An 11847-nucleotide genomic window follows, 5' to 3' on the forward strand; every position below is an offset into this window, starting at 1 on the left:
GAACAAAGTCCAAACAGATTTAACAGGCGCAGCCCTCCTTGGGAGCCGCTGCCGTCCTCTCTCCAAGGTTGACTCTGGTCTCTTCGGTTGACCGGCCACCTCCCAGTCCAGTCTGGCCGGTACCTGCGCCAGCTCCGCGTCCGCTCTTCAAGCTACTCTCGGGAATGGCATTGGCAATGGCAGTAAACACCTCGACGACATTGGTGCCGGTCTTGGCACTGGTTTCGAAGAACAAAAGTCCCTCTTCCTCTGCGTACCCGTTGGCCTCCCGTGTCGAGACCTTACGGGCATCGCCGGGGGTGGCACCTTGTTCCTGGTGGTCATCACCAGCGGCTTCATCCTCACCCTCTCCCGACGCAGCCTCCTGCTCGGCCTCGGCGGGCGATTCCCCAGAAGCTTCGCTGCCATCGTTTGTCAAGTCCAGCTTATTACCAACGAGGGCGATCACGATACCGGGGCTGGCTTGTCGCTGAAGCTCAGCAACCCAGTGCTTGGCCTTGGTGAGGGACGAGGGTTTCGTGACATCGTAGACCACGAGCGCTGCCTGAGCATTACGGTAGTACATGGGAGCCAGAGAGGCGAAACGCTCCTGACCGGCCGTATCCCAGATTTCGAACTTGATCGTGCGTGTAGGGAGCGAGCATTTTTGGGTGAGAAACGCGGCTAACGAGATAAAAAAAAAAAAGCCAAGTTAGTTATGTGTTTCGGAGATAATCTCGAATATACAGCGCATCACTTTCCCCCCAACAGTACACAGTACACATACACGCCTCGTCGATAACGTAGTAATGTACGGTTACATGGGAACCAAGTATCACAAATCACAGGGTAGGTGGGGGGGAATCTGTAATCTCACCTCCGATAGTGGGTTCCTTGTTCTCCTGAAAGTCATTGTTGACAAAACGCAAGACAAGCGACGACTAAATGCGAAGAAACCGTCAGTCATTCAGTTCCAATCCGGTTACGTTTGTACGACAGCAGCAATTTAAAAGCAAGACACGAACGGGAATTCCAACGCAACCGTACCTTTCCAACAGCCGCCTCTCCCAGCAGCACCAGCTTAACGCTACTACTCGGCTTCGGGGTATTTGTGTTCGCTGCTTCGGACATGATGGTCGAGTTCCCCGGACTAAAAATTACTTGACTAAAAAAAAACAAATAAAATAAATAAAATAAAAAACGGTCGATCAGGTCGTCCTGCAGAAAGGCCGAGAATAAAATAAAATAAATAAAATAAGGCCGATGATCTAGCTCAAGGATAAGGACGTTTCAAAAGCTGGCGCGGGTAGTGTCGGTCAGCGAGTGAGAGCGGTAAGGTAGGTTCGATGGTAAGGTAGAGTTGGTATTATTCAGAGTTGCCTGAAGGAACGGGCTGTAAGGCGCTGGGAGTGAATTTGTGTCGAAGGCGCCCGTTCCGGGAGAGTAAAAAACGGGGAAGGACAACTAAGAATGGATGAACGGATGAATGGGAAGAAAAAAGCCAAATGGCGGTGGACCAAAGGACCGTCTGGAGAGGTTGTAGTCTGATAGCAGAAGGGGGGTGAAGATGATGAAGATAGTGAGGCGGAGAAACGAGGGTCGTTCGATTAGATGCAGTTGATGATGGAGGCCTGGCCCGAAGCGGGCTAGCGCGACCAAGCACCACGCCCAGTCACGGGATGTTCCGCCTCGACGGGTACGGGTGGCTTTTGACAGCGGAGATGCTGACCTAGACGGACTGTCTGGCAGTCGACCTAGCTCTTCATGATGATTCCGTTTCAAAAAAAGGCATTGAGTCATCAGGACACGGACTCTGGTATCTAGATGAGACATATCATACTCGTATGGCTCGAAAGAACAACTCCAGCCCACAACATGGTGCATTCTCATTGGCAGAAAACGTCATAATCGACCCTCCAAAAACAGCATACATACCAACAAAACTTGCCTGGGCATGACGTGCTAAAGATGGTGATACTGCCAGACAGTTGGGAACGAACTATTGAGGCCGATGAATGATGCCCAGTCGACTCACACCGCCAACGTCGCACCACATGATTCGTGCAGAACACTTGTAGCTGCCCAAAAACACATGCAAGACGAACATGGACCTTGATGCTGGACCAGGGGTCCACCGAGATAATCATCCTGGGAGAAAATGCAGCGGGCTAATCAGGCGGATAACGGTATGGGTGACTTTCAAACGGCCCCTTGGGAGACAACAATCCAAAGGGTTAGGGCGTTGGAATGAAATGATGTGATTGGTTACATTCGAAACATGGGCTTGTAGATGAATTATTTGCGGAATTAGGATTCTTGGGCAGAACAACCTGCAGTTGCTGCCATTTGTCTGCTGCTGCTCCAATATAATTGTACAGAAATAAAACAAAAGATCCCACAGCCACAAATAAACAAGAGGAAAAATGAAAAATTAAAATAAAAATGATCTGACCGCGAGGTCAAGAGTTCTAGTCTGTTCTGGTATCAACCCATGCATGTATCCCATGTAATATTCCATCCCATCTATGCCAAACTCCATAACAAAAGAAATCCCCAAAAGAAATAATAAACCAAATAGTAAGACAAAGCACTTTTGTAGATCAGATCGGTGATCCGAAGTGGGTCGTGTCGAAAGAGATTAAAAAAATGTAGATAGATAGCTGAATCGGAAAGCCGCCGTAAATAGAAGAAAGGACGAAAAAGGACGGCTGGTATCGATAACGTGTCGCACGCTAAAATCGAGGAAGAAGCAACGGAATTAAAAATTGGTATATCAGACACGATGACGAAAGCGAGGCCCGAGGACGCAAAATCGAGAGCGATAGTGTTACAATGAATCTAGGGTTGTTAGCAGTGATCGGAAGTAGATAATTGAGGAGACTTACAAAGAGACAGCCGACTCATAGCACAATCGTCAATTCCAGCACTGAAGCCAGAAGAACGACAAACAGAACTTTTCGCTTGAGAAAAAGACAAGAAACGGAATCGCGTAGGTAAAACGAATCCCCTTGGGGAATCTATTTTGTGGGCGGCGGTGGAGGTGCGCCAGGCTTCTTGACTCCTGTGGTATCGTAGGCTCCTCGTCCCATGTTGAAAGCAGAGAGGTCTCGAAGGATCATAGCAGATTCTGCGCGGATAGCCATGGTCAGATGCGAATGCTTTTATAGGAGAGAGAGAAGATGGAGTAGATGGAGGAAGAAAGGTACGAAAAATAAAGGACAGAAGGAGAGCTTACCGAAGAGGGTTAAATAAGGCTGGCTAGGGGCGGCAGGAAAACGAGAAAAAGCCCCCAAATAAGACAATTATGAAATGTGCGTAGCGTAGCGAGGCCCAGAATTCCAGCCAGACGAGACAGGCGGTGATGATGATGATGTTGTAGCTGTTGCAGGACGACGGGACTGCAGAGCTGCTGCAGGCAAGATCGGAAAGGCGATCCTTTATTAAGGACCGATGCCCCCAACTCGAAAGAAAGGGTGATGATGCAGCAGATCTGTAGGGCAGGAATGTGACGCCGAAAGACCCAAGAAATTGGTCCGTAAGAATGAGCTGAGCGAAAGGGTGGAGTCCAAAGGAGATAGTATTCGACAGGTTTCCTTTTTTTTTTTTTTTTTTTTAGTTTTTATTTTCTGCCGCTTTTGGACGGAGTATGTTTTCTTTTTTTGGCTGCTTCCGTGTCTTTTTGCTTTTTTTCCCTTTTTTTTTTTTTTTTTTTTTTTTCCTCGTTCTTTTTTTATTTCAGTCGCACAGGTTGCAGGAAAATCCCGTGTAATTTCAGGAGTGAAAAAAAAAAAAAAGAAGGAAAAAGTCGTGGGGGGAAAAGACAGGAATAAATTATTTGATAAATTCGAGATCAGATCGAGCGCGAAAATGGGGGAAGCTAATGCAACCGAACGGCAAGGGAGGAGAAAGGAGACGGAAGAGGAGTCCGTGAATCCGACAAGAATTGATGTATCAAGGGAGGAGGATAAAGGATGAGATTGAAAGCGTAGAGGTTGGACGAGGAGAGGTTGAGAGGGAGCGAAGGGAGAGGGAGGGTGATGAATGACGGAGAGGAAGAGAAAAGAATCTCAGCAGATCGATGAAGGGGGTCCATCTAGATATAGGAAGCAGAAATATTTCTGGCCATTAATCCATCCAGAATTAGTCCCGTCCCTGTCCCGGCAGAGAGGAACGCGAAGCTGTGGATGCGATCCCCCTTTCCTAGTGTGTTCGCCCCCGTCCAACGTTTGACGGTTCTTTGTTGGTACTTTCTGTATGTATCTGTATGTATCCTCTGTCTGTATCCTCTCCATAAGGTATTACTATTGCTGTCTGTATGTACATATCCTGCCGTAGACCGCAGCATCTGGTACCTTACAGCTCTCCACAGCTAACCGATTTCTCGGAGACGACGGAGACCTTCTGCATCACCAAGTGGGACCAGAAGAAGAAGAAAAAGAAAGGAAAAGAAAAGCTGAAAAGCCATCAGGAACAGACGGATGGATCCGAGGGGAGACAGACTCCGCTTGTCTCGCGTGGTATTATTATTATTATTATTATTATTACATTATTATCAAATATCAATATATTATTATTATGATACTACCGCACTGGGTATACTGGGATGGATCCATAGAACCAGTCCAGAAGGTTCCCGCCCGTCCGTACCTGCTGTAGTCTCGGGACTATCGCGAACATCAGTTCAACGTCTTGAGATGACTGCTTCCATATCAGACCTGCCTGGAGTTACCCTGTACTTTCTTTATCTCTCTGTCTAGCTCTGCTGCTACTTCCAGCGCACTCCGTCCTCTGTACTCTCCTACGGAGGAACAGAACATACCCCTTAATGGCCCACTCCCAAGACTAACGATCAGCGATCCGGTGCCCCCACTGGCTACCCGTCTCCGTCTAGTTACGTGATGGTTGTGCAACCATCTTTCTTCTCGCGCCTTCTAGCTTTTCTAGCGCACCCAGCCTACATACAGTGAGATCATACGCTCTGCAGCCATGGGTAATTCCAGAACATTTCCCCAGCTTCTGCTTCTCTTCGTCCATCCCTACCACTCTATCAGACTACCAGGAGTTTCGATGTCTCCGTCCGTCTCCGTCCGTCTCCGTCGTAGATCGAGGATCCACTGCCAGTCGCCACTATGGAGTCGTTTAATACTACCAGCCACATTTCAGGTGCCACAACCCTGTCGTTAAGCTAGGTTTCATCCCAATTGGTAATACTAACGACGGTATGGTATTGTCATATGCAGGAACATCTATCATATCTCTACTCTGATTCCATCCATCATATTCTCTCTATCAGTCCTTCTATCCATATAGAGTATATTAGACTATTCGGGCCGGATACCCGTCCATCCTACATATTAGTCCCTAGGTACCTACATGTTGCTTACTACTACTATAGTACTATGTATGTAGACAGTGACTTCATTATTGGCCATCTTACGGCTAGAACACGCTAGAAGATGTTGATGTGGAGCCCCTCTTTCCGCATCCCCGGTTGCCAACCTTCACAGCTGTCTCTGTCGACGGTCTGATACTGACTGCATCGAACCGATGCAGTCTCAGCCCTTGTATCGACCTGCCTAGGTAGGATGTCCATGTTGAAACCGGGTGTAACCAACAGTCAACCTGGAACAGTCAAACCTGGATTCTAAACAGTGGCTAATATTCAGACGGAAAAATGAGAACCGTTGCCACCACGCGACATTCCCAATCGGACTAGTGTGTAGATCGTCCAAAGGTACCCAACTATAATATAGACTGCTATACCCCCATCCGTCTATTTAATATATATATATATTATCAATAGTCGAAAATCCTATCCACAGAGCCTCAAATTCAGTCGCACTAGGATTCCGCGGAACAAAAGCCGGCTTAGTTCTCCTGAAGATTCTTAGAAGATACATACTGTACAGTACGGTACAGTATGTACGGTACGGTACCATACGGATTATGTAAAGTTCGCATAACTCCCCCAACACCTGTCCTTTGTTGACATGAATACTTCTAGAGTACTCTCAGTTCGTAGTAGCTATATCATAATATTATTTTATTATATCCTCATATTACTCTGCAGTAATATCTGTAGGTATCGGCATCGGACTTCCCTCCGCGGATCGATCGATAATCGTGCAGTTTTAGCGACGGCAAAAAGTCCAAATCGCCCAACTCCGCGTCAAATCATCTGCAAGTCGACGATCCTCTAGTCCTTTCCAATCTTTCGGGTTTTCTTCTCTTTTTCTTTACTTTTCCTTTCTTTTCTTTTTCCTGGATTTCCATCTCTTCCCCCTGACGCCTCCCGGACTGACGGGATGTCACGTCATGAAGAGTTAATCTGGAATATCGGGGATCAGCCATCAATAACACAACCTTCCCAAAGCCAGGGGGCGATGATTATTGGTTCTTAGCAGGATTAGCAAGTGGGGGGAGAAGGGAAAACTACTTGCTACTATCATTTGGCGGAAGACATTCCGGTTGTCTTTAGATGTTTCTGATGGATCATCATTTTTTTTTTTTCTTTCTTTCTTTCTTGTTTTATTTTCTGTTTATTTATCTGAAATTCTGAATGTCCAAACAAACATTATCCCTGTCGGCATCGCTCGGACGGGATCTTCTCATAGCACTTAGCAGTTCAGTCAGTCAGCAAGCAGGATCTGTCCAATTTCCATCCCAGACAAATCACATTTCAGCCACGGCCAATTGAACAAAAGTACGTTCTGGATCGACTCAGCTTTGCTTAGTCGTGTTTTGCTTTTCCCCAATCACAATGTGAAGCTGAAGCTGAAGATTATCGGTTGAGTTATTCGTTGCTTCATTTGTGAAGGATTGCTTAGTCCTCTTTGGGTCCGAGTTGGGCGCCTTATTATGGAGTCGCGATGTAGATCATCGTATTTCCGTTTTTCCGCTTTGCTTTTAGTAGCTTCTTTTATTAGTATGGGAGAGATAGACTATTGATCGTTCTTGATACAGGGGTAGTATGAGGCAGACAATGCAATGGCGAGAAGTTAGATTAGTCATCACACCACACCACTTCCCCGCTTGATCGAAAGAGTGCTCAAAGAACAAAGACAAATCTCTCACAATGATAGAGAAAGTATCGGATTCGACTTCGCAAGATGTCAAGAATGCAGAAGAGGAGGCCTTCAATCAGGTCAACGCATTATGTCTCAGTGACCTGGGCGCAAAAGTCAGGAACCACCCCTCGATGGACATGACCGACTTGCTCAAACATCAGCTTAAGACCTATCCCACTTTACGCAAATGTTTGGTGATTCAGCCGTGCAGTCCGTAACGTCCGAATCAGACACTCCTGATGCTGAGACTGCATCTTTGCCTGTAGATATACGGGATGGATTCCGGATCCCAACAGACGTCAAAATCGAGAGACCATTCAGCGCCACTGTGATGCGAGCAGCACAGAAGGTTTCCTCCGATGACGCATCTACCGTCATTGGGGCACTCAATGAACTGGTTGCTTCCAGCGACATCATCTGGCATCTGGGTTCAACTGCCGTGTTGGGTCTCAACTCGGAGCTCGTACTAAAAGTCGGCAGTGCCTTTGATGTCAGCCATATTCCTACTCTGGATTACATTAAACAGCAAGCGCCAAACGTCCCAATACCAGAAATACACGGTATCCTTCAGCAGCCAGGCAGCCAACGCATCTTCTTGTTCATGTCGCGAGTTCCCGGCGAGTCGTTGGATTCAAAATGGCAATCCTTGGGCAAAGACCAGAAGGCTTCAATCAGAGAGCAACTGGATGCCATCGTCAAGGACTTTAGGTCCATCCCCGCCCCACCAGCAGAAGAGCCCCAGGCAGTGTTTGGGGGTGGCTGTCCTCGACGATGTAAAGATGCGCGGAGGCAAGTTCGTGTTGCAGAAGGGCCCATCGGCAATGAAAATGACTTCAACCATTTTCTCGCGTCCAACCCACAAAGAATGGAGACCGGAAACATTGCCATGATAAGATCCTATCTTGGCGTCAATCACAAACTGGCAATGATGACTGGTGGGCCTACTTGCCCCTCAATATCGGCGTATGGCCCAGGGAGCACGGGGTTGATCTCATGCTAAGCAAATGGCATAGTTGAGACCGCAGGCAAATCTAGGGATATGAACATACAACCGAAGCTCATAGGCCACATCAATAAGCAACAGGCACTCTTGAAACTATTTGGCGGTTTTATTTACATCCCAAAAGGACATTGTACGTGCAAAGACAGAAGCCTATCAGAAAACCAATAGAAAAGAACACGACAAAAAACAGAAAAACAAAATTCCAGCCCAATAGTTACGCTAATTACTGCCAGTTCTGTCTCTTGGACTGGAGGGGTCTCGTTCGTCACTCGGGTTGTAGATCGCAACATAGACACTAGTCATATTGGCAACTCTGGGAGAATGTCTCAGCACATTTGTGTCAGAGTATATGATGAGTCTACTCACCCGTATTGAGTCTTTCTCTTAGTCAAATATTCGTCGAGTCAAAGGCTGTAGCGGACGAAGGTATGAGAAGAAAGATATATAAATGTGCCAAAAAGCCGGGTAGCAACAGAAAGAAATATATAAACGGCTCTGGCCTAGTTTGGTTATTTTCCAAGTTGAATATTCGTGGGAAAGACGATTGATAATGATTTGAATCCCATTGTGAAGTTGCAGGTGCTTAAATAGCATTTGTTTGGGGACCAGATGCAACTCATTCTTGAAGGTTCAAGTGAGCGATTCGCCAGTGCGGCACGGATACGGGATATTCTGGCCAGAGAAACAGATCGCCCAAGAAAGCTCCATCATGACTGGTCTTGTGCAGTATCTTTAGTGTTGATATTGGCGGCAAATTTGTAGGCGTATGGTGGGACTACGACTTACTGGCTATCAGAGCTTCGAGCTTTCCCGCCAGCGCTTAACTTGATGGTACTTCTCTACTCCGACGGCGGCAATACAAGCTGTGATTTTCTAACTTTAGAAGAGCTGGCAAGCGAGTCAATTGACTGGTGATGGCGATGGCGATGGCGACGGCGATGGTGGAAAATCCACGTGCCCATCTAAGAAGGCCTCGTTCATAACAAAGGGTCGAGTCGTCTCATCCCCTCTCAGGCTTTTTTTTTTTTTCGTCCTTCCTTCCTTTTTCTTTCTCTCTCTCTCTCTGTCCCCTCAATCAAGAAACCCGAAGACCAAAGAAGAAACTATGGAATTCCCTGAGCCTCATGTCCATCTGCCTCAGGATCCGCACACCCACACGGTCATCCTGCTCCATGGTCGCGGGAGCAATGGCCCCGAATTCGCCGAGGAGCTCTTCTCCTCCGTCACCTCCAAGAACCAAAACCTCGCTTCTTGTCTCCCCACCTGGCGCTGGGTCTTCCCGACCTCCCGTGATCGGTGGAGCACTACATTTCGGGAAGAGATGTGCTCCTGGTTCGACGCGTGCTCCTTGAGCGACATTCAGAAAGGACAGGATTTGCAAATTGACGGTCTAAGGGAGTCAGTCGCGCACATCTTACATATTCTGGAGAATGAAATTAAGATACTTGGCGGGAAGCCCAGCCATATCTATCTCGGGGGTATCAGCCTGGGAATGGCAACTGCTTTGTGGGCATTATTCTGTGCCACGGACCGAATCAACGGACCACTGGGTGGCTTTCTGGGCTTCTCTGGCTGGTTGCCGTTTGCCCATCAGGTGGAAGATTTGGTTCGGCAGCAGCCACAGGAAGCCAGTTCTCTCGGTGGCCCTAGTAAGATCCAGATACAACACTTGGCCTCTAATTTCTTCCTGGATACAATCGCCGGTCCCGAAAAGTCGCAGAGTAATAAGACCGTCAATACCTCTATCCTGTCGACTCCCGTGTTTTTAAGCCACGGAACCGATGACGCGTGGGTACCTGTGGAATTGGGTCGACAGGCATCTCAAGTCTTGCAACAAACCCTGATTCCTGTTGAATGGAACGAGTTTACTGGGGCGGAGGAAGAGGGCCATTGGATCAAGGAGCCCGAGGGGTTCGATCAAATTCTTCAGTTTCTTGAAAGGGCGTGACCCGATTGAATACATAGATCTGAGGTGAAGTAATTTACCTGTGGTAATCAATCATCTTTTCTACTGCCAACCGTGATTTTCCTTCTTACCCCACGTAGAGATAGATAAACAGCTATGAAAACATGAAACCTGAAGGGGGATGATATTCTCGGTTATCATTATCGTCATTTAACCCCTCGTCAAAATGCAGTTGTATGCCATTTCAAACTAGTCATCTCGTTAGCATTATCCCATATCTTCTTCTCCTGGAGATAAAACACTCACCTGTTCGTTCGTCTGGCATATCAACACCCTCGGCTCCCCTCTCGATATCTCCTTTACGGTTTCTCCCTCCTCCAGCTCTTTCTCATTCGCCTCGCCATCAATCGCAAACCCCAAACTCTGGCTCTTCTCTATCAATGTCTTCCTCAGCAATGCGCTCTTCTCGCCTATCCCACCCGCAAAAACAACCGCATCGACCTCGCCATTCAGCTTGACAAAGTAGCTCCCCAGATACCCCAGCATTCTGTCGACGATAATGTCAAACGCAAGCTTGTGTTCGCGTGATGGCGGGTTCTCGACGGCAATTTTGGCAAAGTCCGTCGTGCCAGTCAGCACTTTCCAGCCGGATTTCTTGTTGAGAATTTCCTCGGCCTGACTTCTTAGCATTGCTTGCTGTATAGGCTATAGCGTATAAGCTTACCGTGCTAATGTGCATCTCCTTGGTGCTGGCTGGACTCAGATTCCCCGCTTCATTGGTATAATGAAATACCAATCTAACCATTAGCCAGACTATATGCACACCATATCCCTTCGAGAACTCACGATGGATCAATATCCCCACTCCGCGTCGCCCCAGGCAGTCCAGCCAACGGCGTAAGTCCCATCCTACATACTAACGGTCAGCTCGCTAGACCCTCTTCCTTAAATGGCTCACATCACCCACGTGGTATCAATCGATTTCCCCTGCTTAATCGCACACATCGATGCACCGCTCCCAATATGCATGGCGATCACATTCGTCTTCTCCACCGGCTTGTGCAGGAACTCCGCGACGGACCGTACGATGAACGAGTAGCTGATGCCGTGGAAGCCGTACTTTCGTAGTCCATTCTGTCTGGCCACATCTTGGTTTATCGGGTATGTTCGTACGTAGTCGGGGAGGGTTTGGTGGAATGCGCTGTCGAAGTAGGTGATGCTTTTGACGTTGGGCAGATCCTGTCTGCAGGTGCGGATGATTTCTAGTGCCGAGAAATTGTGTCTATACCTTAGCAACAACTCTTCCCTGTAAAAAAATAGAGTGTATGGAGTACTCACAACGGCGCAAGATCCTCCAACTTCTTCAAATGATGATACGTCTCATCATTAATCTCCACCGCCTCGCTATAATCCCCCCCATGCACCACCCGATGGCATATATATGCGAGATCCTCGCTCCCCGCGACCTCAGAAAGCCTCGGATCGGTAAAGCAGCGCTTGAGCAGGAATTTAAACCCGTCTTGCGGCGTTTCTATCTTATCCTTGAGTTCTTCTTTATGCTGCGCGTCGCCTATAGTGTATTTCAGCGTTGGGGGTGGTGCTGTGAGGCCGGACACCTGGGCGTTGGCGAGTGTTCTGGGGGGGTTTTCGAGTGTGTAGAAGGTGATTTTGACGGATGAGGAGCCGGCGTTGACGGAGAGAATTGATTTGGTCATTTTGGATGAGTGAATTGCATTGATTGAATCAAGAGAAAATGGATTACCAGCTCTTACGGCATTTCTTGCGCATTTTAGCTGGCTGGCTGTGGGGGTGTTCGTTCGGTTGTCTTGATAACCTGTGATGTCAAGCCGATTGATTCATAGTGACGTCGATGATTTGGCTGCGACAAACTG

The 11847-nt window shown here is 47.7% G+C and overlaps 5 protein-coding genes across 5 annotated transcripts; 3 read left to right on the plus strand and 2 right to left on the minus strand.

Moving 5' to 3' along the window:
• Window positions 1–19: 19 nt before the first annotated feature.
• ASPWEDRAFT_103212 (Rab family GTPase) lies at window positions 20–1110 on the minus strand (the record flags this gene model as incomplete). The annotated part of the gene is made up of 3 exons (XM_040827546.1): window positions 20–663; window positions 857–920; window positions 1027–1110. The coding sequence occupies 3 exons, from the start codon at window positions 1108–1110 to the stop codon at window positions 20–22; spliced, it is 792 nt and encodes a 263-aa protein (XP_040692883.1).
• A 3741-nt stretch (window positions 1111–4851) lies between these two features.
• ASPWEDRAFT_361983 (uncharacterized protein) lies at window positions 4852–5594 on the plus strand. The gene is made up of 2 exons (XM_040834394.1): window positions 4852–5142; window positions 5220–5594. Exons 1-2 carry the CDS (start codon window positions 4966–4968, stop codon window positions 5430–5432), a joined length of 390 nt encoding a protein of 129 aa, XP_040692884.1. The 5' UTR covers window positions 4852–4965; the 3' UTR covers window positions 5433–5594.
• Window positions 5595–7054: 1460 nt separating this feature from the next.
• Window positions 7055–8046, plus strand: ASPWEDRAFT_66082 (uncharacterized protein; the record flags this gene model as incomplete). Its single annotated transcript, XM_040838833.1, has 2 exons — window positions 7055–7256; window positions 7313–8046. 2 exons carry the CDS (start codon window positions 7055–7057, stop codon window positions 8044–8046), a joined length of 936 nt encoding a protein of 311 aa, XP_040692885.1.
• A 1108-nt stretch (window positions 8047–9154) lies between these two features.
• On the plus strand, window positions 9155–9997 carry ASPWEDRAFT_105762 (alpha/beta hydrolase; the record flags this gene model as incomplete). Its single annotated transcript, XM_040827756.1, has 1 exon — window positions 9155–9997. The coding sequence occupies one exon, from the start codon at window positions 9155–9157 to the stop codon at window positions 9995–9997; it is 843 nt and encodes a 280-aa protein (XP_040692886.1).
• A 168-nt stretch (window positions 9998–10165) lies between these two features.
• Window positions 10166–11670, minus strand: ASPWEDRAFT_103613 (putative acetate kinase; the record flags this gene model as incomplete). Its single annotated transcript, XM_040827580.1, has 6 exons — window positions 10166–10204; window positions 10262–10630; window positions 10680–10752; window positions 10802–10864; window positions 10923–11237; window positions 11294–11670. The coding sequence occupies 6 exons, from the start codon at window positions 11668–11670 to the stop codon at window positions 10166–10168; spliced, it is 1236 nt and encodes a 411-aa protein (XP_040692887.1).
• Between the last annotated feature and the right edge of the window lie 177 nt (window positions 11671–11847).

Source organism: Aspergillus wentii (genome assembly GCF_001890725.1).
Source record: "Aspergillus wentii DTO 134E9 unplaced genomic scaffold ASPWEscaffold_2, whole genome shotgun sequence".
NCBI classification, from domain to species: domain Eukaryota; kingdom Fungi; phylum Ascomycota; class Eurotiomycetes; order Eurotiales; family Aspergillaceae; genus Aspergillus; species Aspergillus wentii.